At 54.6% G+C, this 24,891-nt stretch overlaps 9 protein-coding genes across 9 annotated transcripts; 8 read left to right on the forward strand and 1 right to left on the reverse strand.

Annotated features, from left to right (window-relative positions):
• Positions 1 to 1,280: 1,280 nt before the first annotated feature.
• N0V89_004777 (uncharacterized protein) lies at positions 1,281 to 2,930 on the forward strand (the record flags this gene model as incomplete). The annotated part of the gene is made up of 3 exons (XM_056213559.1): positions 1,281 to 1,346; positions 1,406 to 2,715; positions 2,771 to 2,930. 3 exons carry the CDS (start codon positions 1,281 to 1,283, stop codon positions 2,928 to 2,930), a joined length of 1,536 nt encoding a protein of 511 aa, XP_056073867.1.
• A 4,330-nt stretch (positions 2,931 to 7,260) lies between these two features.
• Positions 7,261 to 9,021, forward strand: WHI3 (cell cycle RNA binding protein whi3; the record flags this gene model as incomplete). The annotated part of the gene is made up of 1 exon (XM_056213560.1): positions 7,261 to 9,021. One exon carries the CDS (start codon positions 7,261 to 7,263, stop codon positions 9,019 to 9,021), a length of 1,761 nt encoding a protein of 586 aa, XP_056073868.1.
• Positions 9,022 to 10,409: 1,388 nt separating this feature from the next.
• Positions 10,410 to 11,806, forward strand: N0V89_004779 (uncharacterized protein; the record flags this gene model as incomplete). Its single annotated transcript, XM_056213561.1, has 2 exons — positions 10,410 to 11,057; positions 11,240 to 11,806. 2 exons carry the CDS (start codon positions 10,410 to 10,412, stop codon positions 11,804 to 11,806), a joined length of 1,215 nt encoding a protein of 404 aa, XP_056073869.1.
• A 279-nt stretch (positions 11,807 to 12,085) lies between these two features.
• N0V89_004780 (uncharacterized protein) lies at positions 12,086 to 12,658 on the reverse strand (the record flags this gene model as incomplete). The annotated part of the gene is made up of 2 exons (XM_056213562.1): positions 12,086 to 12,601; positions 12,650 to 12,658. 2 exons carry the CDS (start codon positions 12,656 to 12,658, stop codon positions 12,086 to 12,088), a joined length of 525 nt encoding a protein of 174 aa, XP_056073870.1.
• A 489-nt stretch (positions 12,659 to 13,147) lies between these two features.
• CDC27 (anaphase-promoting complex subunit cdc27) lies at positions 13,148 to 15,725 on the forward strand (the record flags this gene model as incomplete). The annotated part of the gene is made up of 3 exons (XM_056213563.1): positions 13,148 to 13,481; positions 13,534 to 15,314; positions 15,366 to 15,725. 3 exons carry the CDS (start codon positions 13,148 to 13,150, stop codon positions 15,723 to 15,725), a joined length of 2,475 nt encoding a protein of 824 aa, XP_056073871.1.
• Positions 15,726 to 17,867: 2,142 nt separating this feature from the next.
• SLC1 (1-acylglycerol-3-phosphate O-acyltransferase) lies at positions 17,868 to 18,938 on the forward strand (the record flags this gene model as incomplete). The annotated part of the gene is made up of 3 exons (XM_056213564.1): positions 17,868 to 18,205; positions 18,316 to 18,413; positions 18,466 to 18,938. The coding sequence occupies 3 exons, from the start codon at positions 17,868 to 17,870 to the stop codon at positions 18,936 to 18,938; spliced, it is 909 nt and encodes a 302-aa protein (XP_056073872.1).
• A 506-nt stretch (positions 18,939 to 19,444) lies between these two features.
• On the forward strand, positions 19,445 to 20,543 carry N0V89_004783 (uncharacterized protein; the record flags this gene model as incomplete). The annotated part of the gene is made up of 3 exons (XM_056213565.1): positions 19,445 to 19,541; positions 19,594 to 19,830; positions 19,912 to 20,543. The coding sequence occupies 3 exons, from the start codon at positions 19,445 to 19,447 to the stop codon at positions 20,541 to 20,543; spliced, it is 966 nt and encodes a 321-aa protein (XP_056073873.1).
• Positions 20,544 to 21,779: 1,236 nt separating this feature from the next.
• TAL1 (sedoheptulose-7-phosphate:D-glyceraldehyde-3- phosphate transaldolase) lies at positions 21,780 to 22,861 on the forward strand (the record flags this gene model as incomplete). The annotated part of the gene is made up of 3 exons (XM_056213566.1): positions 21,780 to 22,133; positions 22,192 to 22,575; positions 22,625 to 22,861. The coding sequence occupies 3 exons, from the start codon at positions 21,780 to 21,782 to the stop codon at positions 22,859 to 22,861; spliced, it is 975 nt and encodes a 324-aa protein (XP_056073874.1).
• Positions 22,862 to 23,358: 497 nt separating this feature from the next.
• SOD1 (Superoxide dismutase [Cu-Zn]) lies at positions 23,359 to 24,274 on the forward strand (the record flags this gene model as incomplete). The annotated part of the gene is made up of 4 exons (XM_056213567.1): positions 23,359 to 23,371; positions 23,719 to 23,898; positions 23,950 to 24,101; positions 24,155 to 24,274. The coding sequence occupies 4 exons, from the start codon at positions 23,359 to 23,361 to the stop codon at positions 24,272 to 24,274; spliced, it is 465 nt and encodes a 154-aa protein (XP_056073875.1).
• Between the last annotated feature and the right edge of the window lie 617 nt (positions 24,275 to 24,891).

Consider the following 24,891-nt stretch of genomic DNA (forward strand, 5'->3'; position numbering starts at 1 on the left):
GCGGTGTTTCAGAGCTGCGACAACTCTCATATTTTTGACACGCACAGGTGATCATACTTAGAATCTTACTTCGCAATACGGCGTCTGTCATGGATTGGCTACTAGATAGATTTACATCTCGACTCTTCGAATAAGCAAACATACCCACTACATAGAAACCCACACTGGCGGACGCGTGGGAATCTCAAGTGCAGACAAAGCATATGTAACAAGGCTGGCAACATCTATTACAGTTGTAGTTGACTTTACCTTTCTGGATAGTAGATTAACAGTATCGAATTCAAACCGGTAGATTCGAAAGGCCGGATTCCATCAAAGTGTTTGGATGTAAAGTAGTGCCGTCCTCTAGTGCTAGGGAATATCTTCAGGAGAGGATCATGACAGTCACTCATGTTAGGCGTATAATGCTCGGATTCAAATTCAGAACAGAACATGCGATGGAGGTTCACAAGTGTTTTGCCTGTACACAGCAAGCGCCTGACTCGTTGCTCGGAGTACCCCGCGCGTAGCCCCGCGTGCTAACGACCCTTGTGAACATCGATGTCCTGCGCTGCTTATAAGGTCATGCGCTTGTAAGCTATTGTGCATACAACGAGGATCTGTTACGACGCTTCCGTTAGTGTGGGTTTCGGTGCTTACTTAGTAGTCGTGATCCTGGGGATATGGCTTCGAGCATCGAACTATTTGGCGGCCATTTCAAGACGAACATCGTATTGCAAAGGGAGAATCTCACTATGATTATCTTGTGTCGATATGACAATGAGTGTAGCTCGTTTCTTTCAGGTATATTTTAGCTAGGACACGAAGTCGATTCCTTTCCCTCCACACTGCAAGAGCCTAACGATGACTTCTAGAAATGAAAATGAAGCTTTATCTTATAGATAAGGGCTATTTCATAAAGTCTCGCTTGAGAAATTATATCGTGACTACGTTTTACGCGTATGAAGTTGGCATTGTCGTAAGTTGAAGTCAATAAGAAAGACCTTCGTGTGTCGCTTGCACGCTGTTCAATCTCGAGGCAGCCGAGGTAAGCACTACCTCATGTACGTCCGTACACTTGCGTGCATCTGGACAATGCACATCCTATCAAAACTCTGAGATCCGCACTGGTGTTCTACGACAGTAGCTTGCTTTTAGACTGCATGTGCGCCCAATGCTGTACCTAGGTAGATTCGCGAGTATGACAACCTCGTGCGGCACCCAAAACGTTACAGTTCCATAAGGTCTGGTCGTCGAAGGGAAGGAAGCATCGACGCATTACTTAATACAACCGTCCAGCCATGGAAGCTTTCACACTCTTCCAGAAGATGAGTCTTCTTGAGCCCGCTGTCTTCGTGACAGCTACGGTATGCGCCTAACTTTCTTGCGACCGAGTATCAACGGAACCACTGACACGCAACCCCAGTGCCTCATACTAAGCCTCACCTACGGCCTCTACAACCTCTACCTCCATCCACTTGCCCCCTACCCGGGCCCAATCCTCTACTCCGCCTACCGCCTCCCCTACGTCATCACCAATATCCGCGGCAAACTCCCCTTCCGCGTCCTGGATATGCACCGCACGTACGGCCCCGTCGTGCGCATCGCCCCCAACGAGCTCGCTTTCACCTCCCCCGAGGCCTGGAACGACATCTACGGGCTGCAAAGCGATCGTGTGCAGAACCCAAAAGACGAACAGGCGTACACGCCCGGCGCGAACAACGATTCTCGAGAAACGAAGGGCATAGTCAACGCGAACGATGTGCAGCACGCGAGGCTGCGCCGGATCTACGGGCAGGCGTTTACGCAAAAGGCGATCGAGGGGCTGGGCGACATGTTGGTCAAGTATGCTAATCTTTTGGTTGAGCAGTTGAGCCTCGCCATTGAGAAGGATGACGTGCAGGATCTCTCCGCGTGGTTCAATTACACGACGTTTGATCTGACCGGAGAATTTTCCTTTGGGTCCGCATTCCACTGTCTTGACAGCGGGGGAAAGAGCCACTTCTTCCTGGATACGGTGCTAGCTGGGGTGGTGGTAGGGTGCCAGATATGGCAGCTTGAGCGGTACAAGCTGCTTACTATCTTGCAGCCGGTGCTGTCTCTTTTCGCGGGGGAGGCGATTAAGAAGCAGGAGATGATGGGGCGGTATACGCAGAAGGTGGTGGATGCGAGGCTCGAGGAGGGGTATCAGGTTGGACGGAAAGACGTGCTGAATTATTTGCTTCAGAACAAGAAGGAGGAGGATCAGCTTGAGAGAGCGGAGCTGTATGAGAATGCGTTGACGCTGGTGGTGGCGGGGAGCGAGACGACTGCTACGCTGTTGACGGGTGTGGTGTACTATCTGTGCAGGCACGCGGACGTGCTGGAGAAGGTGCAGAAGGAGGTTCGCGGTGCGTTTGAGCAGGGTGGGGAAATTACGCCTGCGTCCGTGAATGAGCTGGAGTACATGATTGCAGTGTTGGCGGAAACGCTACGCATCTTTCCGCCGTCGGGGTTCGGCTTTCCACGTCTTATCTCGAGCAAGGGCGGGCAAAGCGTTGCGGGAGGTTGGGTCCCTGAAGGGACTCGTTGCAGCATATTCCACCACGCGGCTTATCGCTACGACGAGTATTTTGCTCGACCGGAGGATTTCGTCCCAGAGCGCTGGCTTGTCAATGCCCCGAGTGAGTTCAAGAATGACAAGCGGGAGGTGGTACAGCCGTTCATGGTCGGTCCGCGAGGATGCATCGGAAAAGGGTGAGTTATGCTATGGCTACCTTGCAATCTCTTGCGTGAGCTGATCGAAATGCAGTCTGGCGTATGCCGAGATGAGAATCCTGCTCGCGAAGATGCTCTGGCATTTTGATTTCGAGCTTGCCGACGCTGCCAAGCAATGGCATGAGAGCCTGCGAGCGTTCCTGATCTGGGAGCGAACACCTTTGCGAGTTCGTCTTAGAAAGGTACAGCGATGAAGAGAGCGGGATTCCGGAGGCGGCAACCCGAACGGCGCGGACTGACAGCATGCAAATAGGTAGTGAAACAAGAGTTGGGAGCTTTGCACAAGTCATTCGTGTCAACTACAAGTCACAAGCTACAAGTCAGTAGAGGTAGGGCTAAGTCCCTAACGCAACCCAGTGCATCTACGTTCTCCTCCTCTACTGGTCTCATCATGAACCACAGCGAACACCCAGCATTGTATCGATCAAGCTTAGATCCAAAGTCATGACTCAACCTTCAAAGCTTCAGATGACCTGCGCTGGTTTGCAGTCCGCGTGTATCTACCGCATCCCCTAGACCATCATTTGCCGGAGCTTATGCACCGCTTCTGAGCTACAATTAGGGTTCCCTCTGTATTCCAAGATCCCCTGCAGCCCGCCGATCACTGCATCGGCTAGACCGTAGTGCGCGAGCCGTCGTTCACTAGCATGCTCACATCTCAGCTAGTCCAGCGAATGACCGGAACAAACCGACAGAGTAAGGAACTTTGAAGACCTCGCGTTGTCTCGTGAGCTGTTGCCTCTTGGGTTCAGCTGCTCGTCTCCAGATGAAAAGCCAAGGTACCGTGTGTAAGCGCTCAACGTAAGACCTTAGCGTTAGCATGGTTCTGAGCCACATGTGACTGACAAGAAGGCATTTCTCGATCTTTATAGGTCGTTCTAAACTGTGGGGAGGTGATTATTTGCATGAACGTATGGTCCTGGCTGGTTAGCTGTCAGACACCGGTCCTGGGTCATCGGAAGATTGCCGGGCCACTCGAGAGACCGCGTGAGCCCTGGGCGTGTCTGCAGACACCAGTATTGCGGCTCGTTGACTAGGCTTACCACGTTAGTGGCGTGATTCTCCTGGTCTCCCGGTGTTTGTATCGTATTGGTGGCTTTCTCGGTAGAGACTGCGGGCATGCTATGATGATGCAATTCATAATGGGACGTGAATATGGAGACGCTGATGAAGACCTTCGTAATGAAGTGATAATACTGAAATGTCATGCTTAATTTTGGATACTGATGTAAGGAACAGCTTGATAGTAGCATTCGGCGGTCATGAGCCATTCGAAGAGCTAGGGAAGTGGTGTGCCGAGTGCTGTTGAAGCATACAAACAGCTTTCTGCATCGAAAAGCGATGCACATTGATGCTGTTATAGTCCGATGGAACAATGTGGGCCTCGTCGACATGTTCGCTGATCTTGACATGGCAGCCATTTTCCTCATATGGATAGTCGTGGAGCCGTGGAACCATGCAACCACACATCTCAGTAGCGATGCGAGATCCTACTCGTGTCGTGCAGCAGAAGCACTAGATGCAGGCAAGGGCTAGTGTAGTAAAAAAAGTCGGCGAATAAAAATAGTCGGCGCAGTCTGGGACGCAATGCTCTCCTGATTGCTTTTCGCCACCTTTTGACACATCACATTTGATCGATGCCTGCGGCTTCTCAAGAGAGGAAAGGTGACTCTGTGACGCCTAGAAAAATTCGGAGTGGGATGCACATTGCAGTGGCTGTTTGGTAGGATTGATGTCGACCCTAAACGTGACCGTAACGTGTGAAGTCCGAGTACGTGCGTTTGTAAGCGGTGTACGACCTGCAGGGTCGAACGGGACGGGACATAACCGGCTGTATTCCTGTGGCTTACGGCGTGGCGTACGCGAAGGTTTACACGTAGGTGTTGGTGTATCTTTGAACGCAGTGACCACGGCAGCGCACGAAAGCCTACTTCCAAGGTTGCCCGTACGCTGTTCCTGAATCTGTCACGGGGCCTCTCAGTGATGAGTCCATCACAGTGACCCAATAGCTGGTACAAGTGTGATGGAACGGTTCTGGTACCTTTCCAAGGCAGTTGGCCAAGTGCCGAACTTAGTCTTCGTCTTGGAAACGCCTTCGAGCACGCAACAAATCAGACAGTCGAGTGGGCTTGCACGAGGTCACAACGTGTGGCCCGGAAAAGTCTACAACGCCAAAGACCAGGCTACCGTCGGCCACACGGTCTCGGCTAGACTTGAAGATGTGATAATAGCAATGACGCTGGACGGATCCACGTGGCTGCGGTGCCAGAGGTCCTCCAAGCTGGAGGGGTGAAGCTGCCCTCGGTGCTGGAGCATCCAAATACAGCATGTTGTACAAGCTGACTGGAGCAAGATGTGATTGGACTAGTTCAGGCGGAAGAGTTGGTAGAGGATCGGGCAGCATGGATAGGACGTGATAGGCGCAAAAAGCAAGCCCAGCCGCAGATCTCAGGATGCACGTGCTCCTGAGGACGGCACTTGGACTCTCACGCACTGATGAGCTGTCTGGAGGGGTATCTATCGGGCAGGCAACAAGGTGGTTGAAGTTCCTTTTGCCCTGTGACCGGAAGTGAGCGGGCGCAGCGTTCGGCATGCCGAGTAGACTCCAGTGCCTGTCGCCGTGATTGGCGGCAGGGAACGCGCAGTAGCAGTGTGGTCTAAATGCTGACTAGGAGGCGTGAAAGAGATGTTTGGAGGCGTGGTACCGAACATGGCAGCCGCGCACGCTTCCCAAGTCGTCTCCAAGCACACTGCGCGCAAGGACACGTAAGGGCGAAGATGGCGGTGGCACCGACGGCAACGGCGTCGCAGCGTCGCGTTGAAACAGTGGTGAACGGGCGTTCGATGGCTTGCTTGACAATCAGCTGGGGGGTTCCGACCCACAACGCGGCCTGGTGAGGGATCGCTCAGCACACGCTGTCGGTCTGATTCGCGGCGTTCTGCTTGGGCGCCATCTTGCTGGGATTCTGCGTGCGTTCACTCGAGGCCGCAAAGACGGCCGCCCGAGTCCGGCATCGTGGTGTGAAGGGTGCGCTAGCACTGCCTTGTGCCTCCAGGCATTTGCAGGCGGGCCTGTTCCGGCCTGCATGCTTCGTTCAATCTGTGCGGTATAGCCGGATGGGCATCGCGCCAGGGGCCACCGCGTCCGCATCCGCCCCCAGCGTGCTGTCGTGAGTCTGAGTGTCGCGCTGAGGTCGGACACGCAGCTCCAGGAGGGAGGTCGCTTCGCGGCGTCCCCCCACGCCGCTTCGCGCAGCAGGGCGCGCCAGGGGAAGCAGAGGCTGATGTTTGCAGCGAGCCCGCGTCTCGTTGTCGCCCAGAGCGGGAGGCCCCAACGTCCTCGGAGGCGTGTGTGTGGGCTGGCTATAGGCGGCGTGCTATGGGCGGGCTCGAGTCCAGTGTCGTCTGTCTCAGCAAAGCAGCGTCGCGCATCCGCGCTGGCCTCTTCCCAGCAGCGCGAGGTGGAGGCAGCCAGTCACGCGTCGCCGTTTCACCGACGCTCGCAAACCCAGTGGGCGGAGACTGTGCAACGCTCGGTGGTACTCCCACAATCAAAGCGGCCCATCTGCGACCAGCGGGGACCCTCCGGTCAAGCCTCCAGCTTGTTATCAAGTCGAGAACCGCGACCACAGCCTAACGTCAAATCGTCCCCCTCCTCCTCCCCTCCGCGCTCCGTGCTGCCCGCCCGCGCTGCATCTCCGCACACCTTCACCCACACCGCTGACCACACCCTCGCTGATGCCCACTGCCGCCCGCGACACGCTCCCGCACTGCACCAACAAGCCCGCCCGTACCTGTTCTTGCGCGGCCTGGCGCCTGTCTCTGCCCTACCGCCTGCGCCCGTGCCATTGGCCCAAGCGCAGTGATCCAAGCGCGCCTTCGAGTCCCCAAAGCCCCCTCCCGGATTCTCGCATCATTGGCCTCACACGCAGCCTTTCCCACGCACTCGCCGCACTTTTGCCCCAATCTCCTCTGCAGCACCGCTGCATGCGCATTGCGAGACCTCCCGCGACCTGCTAGCGCCCGCTTCCCCTCGGCTCCTTATATCTCGCCGTGTCGGTGCTGCTGGCCCCCGTGCCCGCTGCCCACACACTCTGCGACGATCCAACGCCGCTCGCTCGCGCCTCGCACCGCAGCCCAAGGCACGCCGGGCGCACTCACCCACCCCCTTCGCGGCTCACTGCATCCACCGACAGCACCGCCTCACGCGGCCGGCTTTCTTTTCTTCGACGTGCGCATTCCGTTGCTGCTGCCGTGCGCGCCAATCGCGAGACTACGCGTGCGCCTGCCTGCCATTGGCGCCCGCCAAAAAGCGAACCGGGCATTACAACGTTTCGAAGCTGTTTTACCCCCAGAGTCGCCCTCAGCGTCCGCGACTGACCTCTGCCTGGGCCGGAACCCTCTGCATCTAGCCTCCGCCGCTGCGACATTGCCTTTGCTCGCTTGCGACACGCCTCGACCGCCACGCCCGCACCGCTTTGTCTCGCTCACGGCCCGCGCGACACCCTCCAGACAAAGAGAAGCATGGCCGGTGGGCCGAGTCCGAGCAGCACAAGTCCCTCGAACCTCTCCAACAGCCCGTTCCTGCACGGCTCGCTGAGCAGCTCCTCCTCGTCCTCGCCGCCGAAGCAGCTGTTCTCATCGCAAAACACCATGACCGCCGACGTTTTTTCGCCATCGCACGCCTACGCCATGCCCGCGCCCATAGGGAAGAGACGGGATCTGGACAAAAATGGGCTGCTGTCGTTCAGCGAGGCAGAAACCAGCCCAGAGCCACCCAAGGGTGCCCACACCATCTTTCTGCGCAAGCTCCCCACCAACAGTGACAGGGATGCTGTGCGCAACATGCTGCTCTTTGCAAAGGACCTTATTGACTGCGAACTGGTTTCCGCACCGTCCAGATCACCCGACGATATGGGCTTTGTCTCAGCCGTTGCACATTTCCGTACCATGGAAAGCGCAAAGGAGGCGCGCGACCTTTTGAACGGGAAGCGCAACGCGACGAATGATGCGACCATGATCGTCGAGATGTTGCACGACAATCTGCCAGGCACCATCGGGTCTCGGCGCAACACAGTGGACAGCACAGCTATGCGACAGGGATCTGTCTCCACCACGAATGGGATCGCCGGAGCCACGGCAAATGGTCGTCAATCTTCGCGATATAATGGGACCTTCCAGAGCTTGGAGAAGATGTCCCCACCCAACGGCACTCCGGGCCTTGGCAACGGAGAATTTCCGGTCCAGAATCTCTTCTCCGCGACCTCGCCAGTCAACAACTCGTTCCCGCATCGCATTGCTAACGTTGGAAAGAACACGATCAACGACGAGGCCGATGATGATGAAGGCCTTCTCAAGGAATCTATCGGATACGGGGCGACTCCTGTGCAAAATGCCATCCCGCGTAGGGGCACCAACTCCAGCTCGGGCATGCCCATTACCAGAGGATTCGCCTCGTTGTCCTTGAACACCAATGGCGTGAACGGTATGAGCCCACCGCCTATGCCCAATTACGCTTCGCCCCGTTCCGCGGCCACCATGCAGTCACCCGGCACAGCCTTGTCAGCAATGTCACCCCACTCCTCGATCTCATCTGCTATCGGCAATCTCGGACCAAATGCAAGCTACCAGCAGTTCCAGCAGCATTACAACCGACCAACATATCCTCCTGTCAACCCTGCAGATCAGAACCCGCCTTGCAACACTTTGTACGTGGGGAATTTGCCCGTGGATACATCCGAGGATGAACTGAAGGCCTTGTTTTCTAAGCAACGAGGATACAAGCGCCTCTGCTTCCGGACTAAACAGAATGGCCCCATGTGTTTCGTCGAATTTGAAGACGTGTCTTTTGCAACCAAGGCGTTGAACGAGCTTTATGGCCACCCGTTGCATAATAGTGTGAAAGGCGGCATTCGTTTGAGCTTCTCGAAGAATCCTCTAGGCGTGCGCACTGGCCAAGCGACCACGATGGGACCAGCCTCCGCAGTTACGCCTACTACGCCCTTGCCCGGCTTTGGAGGAAGCGTGGCCGCCCCTCCCGGATTCTCCACTGCCACGGGACCTCCACCTGGACTTTCCGCTCCTCCAGGGCTGTCTACTCCGAGCCATTCGAATGGCTCGCCTGCATTCGGCATGTATTCCAACGGCGGGTTCGGTATGGGCCATAACGACATGACTAGCCCTATTCGCTCCCAGCCCATGCCCGCGCCTCTGACTGCCAACGGTCCCGGCAATGGCTTCGGCGGGATGGGCGGCAACTACTCCGCTTACATGATGGGACGATAGTTTCCGCCTACATGATGGGACGTTGAAGTTTAAGATTTTGAATCGATACGCTGCCATGATTGATGAAGGTGTTGTAGGGGAGCATTGATTACAGCATGCGTCTGGCTTTTGATTCATTATTGCTGCGTTATATCCTGTCACTTCTGTCATTGCGCGGTGTTGTGTTGGTTTTGGTTTCTTTTCTTATTTTCGCAAGGGCATGGGTAACGGCGTGGAAATCCTTCATGGCCGAAGCGTCTGTCGGGTGTGGGCTACATTTCAGGCATACAGCGATGATTCCCCCTTGCGCGTTGAATTGATATAGGGTAGTTGGGAGCGGGCGTTCAGGAGTACACTTCGTCGATGCACATGCGCCACGCATCCATCGCTACTCCTGCTGGACTGGTCTGGAATTCGGGATGGCAGGTTGGATGCATCGATCCGGACGATGACGCCTCGCTTGGACCGAGGCTGGCGCACTGTTTCATGCCACCCACTTGTGGCACCAAAGCCAGGCATGGCTACTTCGACTGTTTTTGCGAGGGAGTGCATCATTCATCGGCTTTTGCGAACAAACATGGTACGGCGCTATTACACACGGAAGCATGGCTGGACTACAAACGGTTCGAGCAGACACTTGTTTGCGCCGGGGTTTCTTTCTTTTGCATGGTGGCTATTGTTGTTGGGATACCTGAGTCACAAATTTTCATTGCGAGGAATTGGTATAACCTAGGGATTTCTTTGCGGTTTGCTTGAGATTTTGTTCCGCGATCTTGTTAAAGAGAGCAGACGACATTCTGTCCTTACGGCACTTTAGGCTTCTGCTAGCATTTACTCGGAATGTTTCATTTGTGTTTTATGCTTCACTTCGATTTGTACTCTTTGGAGAGTGGTGCTTAGAAGTTTCTAGATATTAATAAAAGGATGTCGGGGGTGTACTCAGAGTACGATACTGAAGCAGTATGCATGTATATGAATAAGGGGTCAATGCGAAACGACGAGATGAATACCACGACTTCATCGAAAGCATATACAGGGAACCCAGGTCCACAACTGGGCATCAGTGAGCCACAGAAGAACTGCTGATGCGATGTGACGACGACCTGCAGCTGTCTCAGCATTGATGGAGCTAAGGCACAAGGTTTGCAGATCCTCGCCTGGGCACTTTATTCTAGAAGCACGATGTTCTCGAAGCTGTGACCGATCCACTATTGATTGGATGAAGGTGCTGTCACGTGCTCATAATGTCGCGCCTTCCGAAACGGCTTAGCGCAAGTCAAGGACAATTTTCGAAGCTGCAATTGGGAGCTCCAACCATCATCACACGCCATCACCGCCCTCTCTTTCGCGTTCTCGTCTTTTCCTTGTTGATAATTCAGGCAATGCGGTAGCAGATCTATCACTGCAACATGCCTCCACGACTGCGCTCCCCTAATTTCTCCTCCGTCTCCTCCTGTCCCTCCGTCCGCCCCCAGTCCATCGCACAGCCAGCCAGAGCCGCACGCGACTTCTCGCAATCATCATGTCGGCAGGTAACACAACGGCGGCGGAAGTTCTACGAATGGCTTAATGGTCCCGGCCGGGCATTGAAGCAGCCTCTGCCTGGATCTACGAATTATCTGGGGGCTTACGACAAATTCGGCAACCTAGTTCGAGGGGGCACAATGCCAGAGAAGGCGCCTGAGAAGCCCAAAGAGGGCGAAGCCGCAGCCAAAGAGGGAGCAGAGGGAGAGAGTGCGCCGGTTGTAGAAGGCCAGGAGTCCGCAGATGAGCTCGATGCCGCGCTTCGCCAGCACGAAAAGGAAGAGCAAGCGACGAAGAAAGATGACGAAAATAAATTGCCACCTGAGACGGCTGAAGATCTGCGACCATTTCCGCTGAACAAGTTCTTCCGAAGTCAGCCTGTACTGAGCGAGGAACTCCGGGAGGCGATATACCAATTCGTGGTCAAGGAGGGCAAGACGGTGCCGCTTGCGAGTATCACTTTCGGTGTGAGCAATGAACGTGTCGGCGCTGTGGTACGTTTAAAGCAGATGGAGAAGCAGTGGATTGCTCAGGTATGTTCGCACCTTTCTCTTCACTTACGCTTGCCCCTTCATGATGATTTATACAACATTCGATTAGTCTTTAAGACACCTACATGGTTATTGCTTCACGCTTTATGTCTAATCTGACATTGGCTACAACTTTATCGCTTTACAGGATGATTTTTGTTCCTCATCTAATGAACATCTGACAGGGCAAAACCCTCGCGATGCCATACTCTAAAGCTGTGCTTGAGATGGTTCCTACTACGCCATACATCGACACATCGCTTCCTAAGAATGCTGGAAAGCGCCCTGTCGTGCACGAACCAATCAATGACTTGATAGTCCATCCCGCAACCCGTCAACAACTATTTGTACCCGTCGCCGAATCACGGCACTTTACGCGTGAGGATGCCGGAAAGGCGTTCGACAACAACCTTCTGCCTGCCGATGAGCGCATCCCACATCCTGAGCTTGTGAAGGTTGTACGCGACGAAATCGCCGGGTACTCGAACGAAGAGCGCAGAGCTCTTGCACAGGAGCGCTACAGAGAGGCAGCGGAGAAGAAGAAAGCAGCTGAAGACGCCAAACGAAAAGAAGAGCTGGAAACTAGGAGGACCGTACCGCAGCGGAGATGGGACTTCGTCTTCCAGGATGTGAGCGTAGAAGATGCGGGCAGAGACGGAAGATCTCACAAGGGCGTCGGTTGGAGGTACGGTCTACCCCACGAGGACAGAAAAAAGGGACAAGTCAAGATCCCAACCAAGGTGGAGGCATAGTGGAAGTGTTGTACGATATATTGTATCACTGTGTATATCGACTTGTAGCATAGCAGCGGGTATTTTTGGCATTGGGTAGACGCTCGGATAGGAGCTTGTAGCTATACCCCTTGTTTTGTGCATCTTCTTTTTGATCCTAAGCGGTGTGCGATGGCATACCAGGAACTTTACAAACGCTTGAGTTTGTCACCTTGGTGCACCGTACTCGAGTACCAACACAGGTGCGCAGAATAACGTAGTTCTTCGAACAGATACTCCTTCATTTACCAACTGTACCCATTACCGGTATTGCACCTTCTGACCGCCCCTCTTCTCTAACTTGGCTTGCCTCTTGCTCGTTCCTGCTTCTGGCTGCGGCACGCCTGCAGCATCCTGGTACCCGCCGCCCCTCATCCCGGTATAGGTCGTCCACGCCAGCCAGACACTGTACAGCGGAATCATACCCCAGAAGATCCATGCCCAATCCCCAAGGAAAGTGACCAACAACAGATTACCATACGTCCAGTACGTAATGTCCCAGAGGTACTCAGTCAGACCTTTGGCCTCGAGGTCCTCCCCCGCACGCTTGATGGAGCCATCCGCAGCATTGACAGGTCGTGACTGCTTTTCAAACAGGAAGTTGATGAGGAGCTGCGGGGATGCAAGCACAAGATACAGCAGAAGCGATTTGCGGGTGAAGCTGGAGCGGAAGAGCAGGGCGCGGAACAGCCAGAAGAAGAGGTGGATGACGAGGGTTGCGACGAGGGTCTGGTTCAGGCGGCGCGTGTTGGCTGCGGCCAGCGTTTTGACAGCTTTCTGTGACAGTTTAGTTCTTGTCAATTGACGCAATCGGGGGTCACTCACTTGCGCCATGTTGCTCGCTGAATGATGGACGTTGGTCAGGCGCACAACGAAATGCAAACGGTGGACGGCAGCGGAGTGGGCATCTCGATGCGGTTGGCTCGCGCGGCAAGCAAGCGAATGGCGGGTGGTCCCTGCGACCTCGAACTCACAACAACAGGCACGCTCGAGCTCTTCCTACCAACAAGAACACTTCCTCGAGCCTTTTCCGCCGAAGTCCCTACTAACGCACTTACGCGCATATAACCGCACACCATGTGCTGAGCTGCCTTCACCAGTACTCTGCGTTCGCGAGTTGCCAATTCAGTTTGTCGACCTCGCCGGAAGCGTTCACCTAGCAACGCTACCTGACCGCACGCAACAACGACCCTTCACCTCCCGAATCCCGTTGTTACTCCGCTTGTATAACATGAAGACGCCGCCCCCATAGTCTGTTTACGAAAAATACCGACTGTTTGCCAACGCGCCCCGACGCGCCGAGCACCGCGACGTGAACGAGCCATGTCGCCGCCCGCGGGCGTGAATGCCCAGCTGAGGCATCTCGTCCACTACCACCTCGACAATGGCTTCTTGGAGAACGCCCTATTCTTCGCCAGCCGCCTCTATGCACAAGAGCCGCGCAACGGCGACGCTACACATCTGTTGGCTCTCTGCAACCTCCGTCTGGGTCGATACAAAGCCGCGTTCGACTATGCCAAACCGAGGGGACACCAGCCGCATCACCTGGGATGCGCCTACGTGTTTGCGCAGGCATGCCTGGGTTTAGAACGCTACGATGTTGGAGCCCAAGCTTTGGAAAGATCGCGTGGGCTGTGGGCAGGCCGAAATCACTGGAGTAAGCACACGGTGGTCAGGCGCTTAGGCGGGTTGATATTGACATGTTGCAGATAAGCACTCCGACACCTCGAGGCGACATATACCAGACGCGGCTGCCTGTTACTGCTTGCTGGGGAAGTTGTACGGCGCGCACGGCGACACAAAGAAAGCTATAGAATACTACGTGGAGTCGCTGAAGCTGAACCCCTTCATGTGGGATGCGTTTACCGGACTCTGCGACATTGGCGCTGTTGTGCGGCCACAGAACATTTTCAAAGTCACTCCGGAAATGCTGGCGTCGATATCTCACTCTGCTATGAACGGACATGGACCTGCTTCGTTGGCATCCAACGATAGCTTTGACGCAAAGAATCCGTTCGTATCCACTCCAGATGTCGACCCTTTCAATACCTCCGTGCGACCAAACGGTGACTCCAATGGCCTCAACCTTGGAGGTCCAAGTCTATTTTCTAAGCTAAACGGCAGCATACCGCCGGCTAACTCATCGTTCCATGATATGGATACACCCACGTCCAACGGCCAGAACGTACGGGACGAAGATGTAATGATGGGTGAACCTGGAGGACCTGTGATGGAGGATTTGATGATGAACGAGCGGCATGCACCAGATGTACCTCGCGCGCCAACCCGGAAGACCCGGATGCAGAACCTGAATGCTCCTGACGACCCGCCTAGGATGCGGCCGATAACCACTAGGAGTCGATTAAAACCAGCGTCTGAGACGACTGAAAGAACAGAGATTCCCCAGCCCCAATGGCACAATGGGCACAAGCGGACTGTGTCCGGACACTCCATGCACCATCCTGCACCTACCAATGTAGCACCAGCAGATCCGTCAGCAGCTCCCCCTCGACGGAGTACAAGGTTGCAAACCGTGCAGAGTGGCGCACACAACATGCTCAGTGGCATCCGCTCCTTAGGCGGCAGAAATGCGGTAGCACCGAGCAGGGACCCTGAGATGAAGGACCGCAATCTTCGAAAGGTCAGAGCGACCGGGACCAAGGGCAAGACAAGCTCCGTCGGAAACGTCGGCAGAGTCGTCAGTGGCAACCGAAAAATGGTGGTGGACGTGACGGAAGTGACAAAACTAGATACAAGAGCATCCAGCGTGGCTTCGACGGCGCCACCGCCGAAGATGGCTATTCCAACGGATGCGTCACGGGAGCAAGAGGCTTTGAGTTGGCTCCTAGACCTCCTCCTGAAGATAGGATCAGGTTACAGATATCTGAGCCGCTTCGAGTGCGTGAAAGCTGTGGAAGCCTTCAACTCGGTATCGACGCACCAACGCGAGACTCCTTGGGTGCTTGCGCAGATTGGCAAGGCATACTACGAGCGGTCAATGTGGGCAGAGGCCGAGAAGGTGTTTCTGCGCATACGAGACCGATCACCGTCCCATATCGAAGACATGGATGTCTTTTCGACCGTGTTATGGCAGCAGAACAAAGAGACTGATTTAGCTTATCTCGCACACACTCTCAGCGAACAAGACCGACTATCACCACAGACTTGGGTTGCCCTCGGAAACGCGTTTTCACTGCAACGCGAGCACGATCAAGCGATCAAATGCTTCACTCGAGCTACGCAGCTCGATCCCAAGTTCGCGTATGCATTCACTCTACAGGGACACGAGCATATCTCCAACGAAGAATTCGACAAAGCCAGCTATGCGTACAGGTGCGCGATTACCGCTAACAACAGGCACTACAACGGCTGGTACGGGCTGGGCAAGGTGTACGAGATGCAGCACAAGTTCGACGTGGCCGAGAAGCACTACAGGGCCGCCTTCTCCATCAATCCGAACAACGACTTGCTCGCCATGAAAATCGGTTCGGTGAGTTCCATTCCACATCTCGAGCCCCCTAAATCCCACTAACAGCGCTAGGTCCTCGACCGCATGAAGAAAACAGAAGCAGCCCTCATGCAATACGAAACCGCCATCCGGCTCAACCCCCACGCTCTACAGGCGCGCGTGAAGAAAGCGCATATACTGCTTAAGATCGGCTCCGCGGAGGAGGCTCTACATGAATACCTTATCGTCAAAGATGCGCAGCCTGGCGACGCGAATATCCACCTCCATATTGGGCAGGCCTATAAGAGGCTGAGGAATAAGAGTGAGGCGATCAGGTATTTTACGATTTGTATGAATTTGGACCCGGTGGCGCAGCGGTATGTTAAGGAGGAGATGGAGACGTGGGATGAGGATGAGGTTGGGAGCTGGAGCAGTGATGATGAGAGGGGGTGAGAGGGTGAGATGCTCGAGATGCATGAGCGATGCAAGAGAGACAAGAGCGAGTGGATGCTATTCTTAGGCGCTTTTCGACCTGGAGGAAGGCTCCACGTGCGCCTCCGCCCCCCCAACTTCTACCAAAACCAAACCAAAACCAAAACCAAGCGACGATGAGGGTTTGAGCAACAATCCATACCCCTTGGACTTCTTCTGCTCGACACCTATTATACCCTTCGATTCACTTTACTTCTTTTCAGTTGGGAAGACTTTCCAGCTCTACGCAAGCAGCATTGGAGCGGGAGCATTATTAGCATACTACGTGGCGTCTTTGGGTTGCATGTTTCGAGGTTGCTTGCTTTTTGCATCATTCATTATGCTGTCATGGTACTGTCATGGGCGGATGATGATGATTTTCATGATGGGGCATACTGAGCGTGGTTGTGGTTGTACGATAGAGAGGTAGAGAGGGGTGGGTGAAGTGAAGTGAAGGAATCGTTATTGGTATGATTTTGTGTGGGTGAAGTGATGTGAAGATGTGTGTGTGTGGGTGACTGCGAGCTGGGAATAATGAATGGCTGAGCTGGAAGGTATACCACGGGCTGTTGGCGAATGCTAGAGCTTTGAAAATTACGGAGTTTGAGGGACATGTCTTGAAGGTGAGCGAGTTGAAGCTTGCGAGACGTAAATCGGTATATGGTTCTCCGTGGTCTTCATCATCGCGCTCGACGCCGTAAAGAGCAGGCATACCTGTTATCAACACGAACTTTACATCCTCCACCATCTCACTGAGCGTCTGTGCAGTAAGGAAGTTGGGGCATCTCAGCCCCGTGTATCTACCTACATCAAACATGTTCCTCCCACCAGGACCTGTCCTTCTTGGGAACTGCTCGCTGCGTATCTCCGACATGCAGAACAAGTACTGTAAGTTGACGGTGGCTGAAGTATGGTCGGACTTCTAGCGGCAGCACCTCCTGCGAATGAACACTTGAGACAGTAGCATATTAGAAGTTAAATATGAACTGTATTGAGTGAGTTTGATTAATGCATACTATAAGATTCTGGCCTAACAAGATGAACTATAAGTACCTTGAACGAATAGATGGCTGAATACATAGTTATCAAGCTGGGAAAGGCATAGGTTTGGTCCTGCAACCAACGTAGGCAAATTCTCAGCCTCGTATTCTCTCACCGTCTGCCTTAGTCCTACGCGACCTTTACAGTGTCTACTAGATCCCATCTAAACCCCACATCACGGGCGTACTCGTAGTCTGTAACGAGATTCTTGAAATGCTGGAATTGAAGGCAAATCAGATTGAAATAGTTGTAGCGTGGCGTCCAATACCCCGTCGCTCATATTTGGGCTGCGCTATCCGACTCCAGCGAATGGCTTCGTTCTCTCGATTTCAGACGACTCGAAAGACAGATTATAGTACTTCAGCTTTCCACATAGCACTATACTCAGGCATCTTATGCATCAGGTGCTTCGCTTGATCATGCCGGCATCTCGCCGAAGTTGACGTTCACATGCCATTCTCCCATGCACTCCAGATCATCTGTCACGCGTGCACGGCGTGCATGTTGTGGATCATGCTGCGAACGCATGAGCTGTTCGTTCATACGGTGGAAGGTTGCTTATGATTGATTAGTTGCTCAGACAAATAGTGATCGACCCGCCCGACCTAGACCTTTTGGCTTTGGAAATCACTGCACTCTCATCGTGCCACCTAATCGCGTTCCTGGATTGCTGGAGTGGACGACGCACCTTGTCCGTTTAATTTTGGAATGCTATTCCTTGGATAGGCACCTAGTCAAATACACTGCGCAGCTGTCACTCCTACATCTCATATTCGTACGCAGCCTATCGTGTTCAAGCTCAGGACAAGCTCAATAAGGCTCCCGTACCCTGTCGTCGCATCCCACTTCGGACGCTAAGCGAGGCAGCACCAACAAGCCTCGGGACTTCAACATCGAAAAAGTTGACGCCCCGCCAAAAGCTGCCACCCACGCCCAACTCTTCACCGCCTTCTCACGTGCGGTTCTTCGTTCGGCCTACCGCACCTGAACTCCATCCGACATCGCATCTACCTTACGACACCTCGAATGCCACCGGCGACCGCATAGAATCCCCCGCGGCTGCACGCACCACGACCACCCGCCATGAGCTGGCTCCTCTACACCATGGCCGCCCCGCCGATACTCATCGTCTTCCTGCGCTTCCTCTCGCTCATTCTTCCCGGGAAGATGGCGCAGCTTGTCTCGTTCGCGGCCTTCTTCATCACAAGCATGATTATGATGAGCATCTCCGCCATGTACGGCGTCTTCGCGAGCATAGTCTTGAGAACTGTGGGATACGGAGGCTTAAGCCAATGGACGGTTGCGAGGGTGTTCAAGTGGCTCATGTGGTATACTACGGGAGTTACCTTTAAGGTGACGAATAGCGGCGGGGAGGAGGCGCTGTTGACAAGGCCCGCTGTGCTCTTGGGCAATCACCAGAGGTAAGTGCTGTCTCTTGTGGAAGTGTAGGGAGCCGGTGCATAGGCCCACACGAGCGCCTTTGGAGAAAGACGCCTGGCAAAAAGCGAACAGACAAACTGACAAGCCACAGCGAACTCGACGTCCTCATGCTCGGCTGCACATTCCCCAAGTACACCTCCGTGACAGCAAAGAAGTCCCTCAAATGGGCACCCTTCCTGGGTTGGTTCAGTACGCCTCTCCTCTCCTCTCCCATCCCACCTCCCTCCTAACAAATCCCCAGTGACACTCTCCAAAACCGTCTTCATCGACCGCGCAAACCGCACCACCGCCCGCGCTGCCTTCGACTCTGCCGCCAACACAATGCGCACGGAACGCCAGAACGTCTTCATCTTCCCGGAAGGCACGCGCTCCTACGCCGAGCAGCCCGAGCTCCTGCCCTTCAAAAAGGGCGCCTTCCACCTCGCCATCCAAGCCCAGGTCCCCATCATCCCCATCGTCGTTGCAAACTACGCCCACGTTCTCAACGTCAAGAAGCGCGAATTTCACCCGGGTGTGATCGACGTTAGTGTGCTCCCGCCGATCAGCACCAAAGGGATGACGGCGGAGAATGTAGATGCGTTGATGAAGAAGACGAGGGATGCGATGTTGGACGAGTTGATACGGTTGAGTCATGTCAGCGGGGAGGGGAACGGTATGCCGTTACCCAGGACATCAGGAAGGGACGAGCAAAGCGAGCTTAGGAAGCGGAACTAGAGGTGCATCTGCGAGGCGGCATGTGTAGCATCTGGCGTACAGGGCGTTTAAGGCATATATCCACGCGGCGGGCGGGCAGGCATTTAGCATTGATACACCTGCATTCTCACGATATATACCATCCACAAGGGTCGTTGTGTTTTCCGCGTGCCAAAGTGTATATTCACGAGACACGATTCAGCGTCTAGCAAACCTCGCTTGCACTCAAAGGACTCGGCGCAACCGCGCCCTCACTTCCCTGGCTTCGCATCGCATCGCATTAGCATCTCCACACGCATGGCAAGATTGCTAGGAACTGAGTAATTGACACGCGTGAAGCTTCGGTTTACCTTAAACAGTGCCCCTCACGCGGGGGCTGCGGGGCGCTCAAGCTCGGTACAACACATCCCATGTAGACGCGTGTAATCTCATAGCATACCTATTTCTACTACATATCGGACTCGTCTTGCGAGCTCGAAATACCTTCTATCACTTCTTGTTCTGGATCCTAGTATCACTTGTTTAGAATGGCGGCGCGCAAACCGGGCGTCACGGACGTGACTTCGCACTCTACACCTTTCTCTGTGAAGGGCAAGTCGGCGATAGTCACGGGCGCGGGTTCTGGTATGTTCAATCCGTTTAGAGATCATCTGCTGCATTGTTTACACTTGGGTAGGCATCAATTTCTCCTTCGCGGGACTGCTTCTGGCGAAAGGGTGTAATGTGCTCATTGCGGACCTCTCTCTGCGGGCTGAAGCGCAGAAACTCCTCTCGGAGTATGATGGAAAGGGCAAGCCTAAAGCAGTCTTTGTAAAAACAGATGTCACAGACTGGACGCAGCTAGAGCGCATGTTCGACGTAGCTCGGCACGAATTCGGAAGTGTAGACGTGATTTGTCCCGGTGCAGGAATCTGTACGCATCCCCATTCCCCTCCATCCCCTCACTGTTCTCGGAAGACAGGAGAGAGAAAAACAATGCTGACGCGACTCGGAGACGACCCCCACTGGACCAACTTCTGGCACCCCCCCGGCAGCCCCAAAAGCAAAGACAGCCCAACGTCCAACCGCTACACCACCCTCGACATCAACATCACCCACCCCATCCGCACAACACAACTCGCAATCTCACAATACCTCGCCGATAACGTGTCTCCCAGCAACCCCAAGCGCGTAGTCATCATCTCCAGCATAGCAGGCCAAGCATCCAACCTAAACACCCCCCTCTACGTCGCAGCCAAACATGCCATGAACGGCTTCATCCGCAGCCTCGGTCCTCTAGATGCAAGACTAGGCATACGCGTCAACGGCGTGGCGCCGGGCGTTATCAAAACGCCACTTTGGACCGAACACCCCGAGAAACTTTCTTTCCTAGATGAGCAGCAAGACGCGTGGGCGACGCCGGAGGAGGTAGCGGTAGCGATGCTGAGATGTGTGGAAGAGGAGGGGCTGGGGGGAGGAACGGTGTTGGAGGTAGGCGCGGGACAGACGAGAGTGGTGGAGCAGTTTAATGATCCTGGGCCGAGTGGGAGGGGCATACGGTTACGAATCTTGAGAGGAGCTATGAGGAGGTGTTTGGGTGGTTGGGGAGGAGGGGTGGGGAGGAAGAAGGCGGAGGCGAAGCTGTGAGGGAGATGGAGAGCGTGGTGTGGATGGCATGTCGAGGCGAGGGTGTCGGATGGTTTAGAAGGGAAGGGAGTGGACAAATGGCAGATTTCATCGAGTGGTGTGTCTGAGCACGTGTAGTGGAGGTCCAAGGCAATTCAGAAAGTCGAGTCGTCCGGAAAATGTTTCCGAGCTGAGTAGAGAATCCGTATTTCTGTATGGTTGAGGACGAGTTGCAGCACCTATTATTCCAGATCTCTGTTGTCATGGGCGTTCGATTTTTGCGCTCGATTTCTGCGCTCGATTTCTGGGAGTAGTTCAGTTGTTATGGTAAGTCGCGGAGGTGGCGACCGTAACTTGAAGTTTGCTTCACGCGAAAGTTGTCAAAGGCCGCTTTCAGGCAGATTTGCTATCAATCGTGGTTCTAGAGCGATTCTGGCATGTCAGCGGATGGCCAATAGGCTATCAACCTTCTGGGCGACTGAGCACCGAACCAGAGTTCACGATGTGCTTCGGGCGACATGCGTCCGAGAGCGCGGTAAGAACTTTCATGGTGGTAAAAGGTAGATGTTGCTCCGGAGATGGCGTGCGCGGAGATATGTGCTACCATTGGCGGAAGAAGCAAGTGTATCAGATTAGCCGCAGGGATGAGAAAGCGACAGACTCGTGTAGAATTGTTGAACTAGGCGCGGATAGCCTGCATGAGGAGGCTGAAAGGCGGCCTGTGAACCTCGCTGAGTTGCCGGCCGGCGGCGTTTGAAATTGGCTGAGGCTTGGTGGGCCTGACCTTCAGAGATTTATTCCTCGCTGCTTGGGAGGCAACGAAAGGTGGGATGAGAGGCAATGGATCAGTCGAGGCTTGGATTACCGTCTGAGCTGTAATGCTGAAGCTCAGGATTGCATCACCGGGCTGGGATGCGGTGCTGCTGCATCGGGCGTGTCAGAAACACGCCGTGAAGGAAACTGGGCCAGGGTTCTGCTTAGTACTGGCGCTGTAAGGCGCTGATTGATACGCCGCAGTTGAGCGGGTCCATGGCCACTCGCATTGTTGGTTTCCGGCCGTGTCGGTTTATCGGCGTGGGTGCGTCGCCACTGTGACGCTGCGGCGGGGCGCTTTTTCATAGCGGGGCAGCAGCTGCCAAAGCAAAACAACGCATTTTCCTTCATCCTCTCCAACAACACTGTCCTACTCAGTACTCTCCTCACCTGCTCGAGCCATATAACTAAACCCATTGAATTGGACTGCTCAAACCACACACCATGTCTTCCAGCCTCGATCAATTGAAGGCCACCGGCACCACGGTCGTCTGCGACTCCGGCGACTTCGCGACCATCGACAAGTACAAGCCCCAGGATGCGACCACCAACCCCTCGCTCATCCTCGCCGCCTCCAAGAAGCCCGAGTACGCCAAGCTGATCGATGCCGCCGTCCAGTACGGCAAGAAGCACGGCAAGGACCTCGACCAGCAGGTCGACATCACTCTGGACAACCTGCTCGTGCAGTTCGGAAGTGAGATCCTCAAGATCATCCCCGGCAAGGTCTCGACTGAGGTGGACGCGCGCTTCTCCTTCTCCACCGAGCAGTCGGTGAACAAGGCCCTGCGCATCATCGACGTACGTTGATTTCAACCTTCCACCACCGGTCGGATAGCGCGGATGCTAATTTGAGCAGCTCTACAAGGAGGCTGGCATTGACAAGGACCGTATTCTCATCAAGATAGCCTCAACATGGGAGGGCATCAAGGCCGCCGAGATCCTTCAGTCCAAGTACGGCATCAACACCAACCTGACCCTCATGTTCTCGCTCACCCAGGCCATTGCCGCCGCTGAGGCCGGCGCCTACCTCATCTCTCCCTTCGTCGGCCGCATCCTCGACTGGTACAAGGCCGCGACCAAGAAGGAGTACTCCGCTCAGGAGGACCCCGGTGTCAAGTCCGTTGGCACCATCTTCAACTACTACAAGAAGTACGGCTACAACACCATTGTCATGGGTGCCTCTTTCAGGAACATTGGCGAGATCACCGAGCTCGCTGGCTGCGACTACCTGACCATTGCTGTAAGATTCTTCACAAGTGCATGTCCAAATTGATTGCTAATTATCATAGCCCAACCTGCTCGAGCAGCTGTACAACTCCAAGGACGAGGTGCCCAAGAAGCTCGATGCTTCCAACGCCAACTCGCTCGACATCGAGAAGAAGACGTACATCAACAGCGAGGCCGACTTCCGCTTCGACTTCAACGAGGAGCAGATGGCCGTCGAGAAGCTGCGCGAGGGTATCTCCAAGTTCGCTGCTGATGCCGAGACGCTCAAGGCCATCCTGCGGGAGAAGGTCCAGGCTTAGAGGAGGAAAATATGATATCTGTCGTTTTCTTTGATTGTGCAATGAAATACATCAAGAAATTGGCACCGTGCTAGTTATGACAATAGCAATTGATTCATGTTGATAGTGTTTTTGTGTCATAAGCAAACCTACCCCAGTTGCATACTATATCACTGAACTATCAGACCAACAACACGCAAAATCTTGCACCTTTTTATATATTTGCCGAATGCTTCCGGGACAACACACCCATGTTTGCAAACTGGGGCCTACTGACTAGCTGTTTCTGTTACAGACGACTGGGGGGGTTGGTTTCATTAATCATCTGCTGGGGCGGGACTCGGAGCTAAGGTCGGAACTGTGCAGCTCAGTTGCGTCACGGCGTGCCCCGCTCGACGAGGAGCCGAAGCTTACAACGCACCGCTTTCCTTCTACTCTACATAACTTAACTACACGACTTCTGTCAACAACAACCAAAAAACATATCCCGAATCATCTAATCTATATATACCGCCAGAATGGTCAAAGCCGGTACGTCTAGCTCCCTTGGTCCTTACTGTTTGGGGTGAAGCTGGTGACGCGGGGCACCCGTCCGAGCACTCCGCGCGAGATTGAGCACATTTCGTGCGCTGCTACACCACTCACACGGCGCCCTGAGGGAGGGCAGCAGCTCAATTGGGCTAGAGAGTAGCTGTGAGGACCATGCTGAGCAGCGGGTGTTCCTGATCTTCCATGCGGGCGTCCGGGCAGCTCACCAATCGCCGCGCCGCTCGCGGGAGACCTTGATGGACAGCACGACCCGCTGCAGCGGCCAGCGGCCCCCAGAGCACAACAGAGGCCTGTATAAGAGAAGAATGGGGGCTAATGCATATGTGTAGTCGCTGTCCTCCGTGGTGACTCCAACGTCAAGGGCACCGTTACCTTCGAGCAGGCGGACGAGAGCTCCCAAACCACCGTCTCATGGAACATCACTGGGCACGATGCCAACGCTGAGCGTGGCATGCACGTCCACGCCTTCGGCGACAACACCAACGGCTGCACGTCTGCCGGCCCCCACTGTAAGACCATCTACTGGAAGCCTGTGTAGAGAAGAGGTGCTAATCAGACAGTCAACCCCCACGGCAAGGACCACGGCGCCCCCTCAGACGAGGTCCGCCACGTCGGCGACTTGGGCAACTTCAAGACCGACGGCCAGGGCAACGCAACGGGCTCCGTCACCGACAAGCTGATCAAGCTCATCGGCCAGGACAGCGTTATTGGCGTACGTTTTCTCCCCCTCTGCTTCCTGCTTCAAATGCTGATGAAATCGTACAGCGCACCATCGTCGTCCACGCCGGCACCGACGACCTCGGCAAGTCCGACCATCCCGAGTCCAAGAAGACGGGCAACGCCGGTGCGCGCCCTGCTTGCGGTGTCATTGGTATCTCGTCTTAGATATTCCGAGCATGGCAGGTGGCCTCGCCTGCAATTTGGACGTAATGAGTACGACGTAAAGAATGATATGTGGGGATATGCATCTGCTTGATAGTTTTGCTAGCTGCAATAGATAAAAGTCCCTCGCTGATTGTTTGCTCGCGTGCCGTGAATGTGAAGAACGCGCTCGGCTGTCCGGAGCATCCTGCCTCCTCGTCCTTCCCTCTTCACTTCTCCATGGCATTCACTCTCTGCCTCGGAAGTCTCCTCTGCCTGATCGTCGTGAAAGTCGATATGCTGAAAGTTGATACATCGAGCTTGAAGAAGGGAAGCCACTTCCAAGCCACTATGTGCGTGACGGCAGACCTCATGCTGCGACATCGTTGCGCCAAACCCAGAGGCATTCCCAACACCACTTTGCCCCAAGTTTCACGTGTCCACCCGTCCTCCAAAGGACCCATTCGCCCCTGCCCCAAACTCAGAAACATGCTGGCGCTCCGTCTAGTGTGTTCCTCACCTGGGCACGCGCCGAAAATCACCGCCTCGAGCGTTAGACCCCTTCAAGAAAGAAATTGCAGAACGAACACCGCGACGAGCGTCGAAGCACGCTGTACATGTTATGTTAAGCTGGGAAGATG

This window comes from Didymosphaeria variabile (genome assembly GCF_027946475.1).
Source record: "Didymosphaeria variabile strain IMI 356815 chromosome Unknown scaffold_3, whole genome shotgun sequence".
In the NCBI taxonomy this organism is placed as follows: Eukaryota; Fungi; Ascomycota; class Dothideomycetes; order Pleosporales; family Didymosphaeriaceae; genus Didymosphaeria; species Didymosphaeria variabile.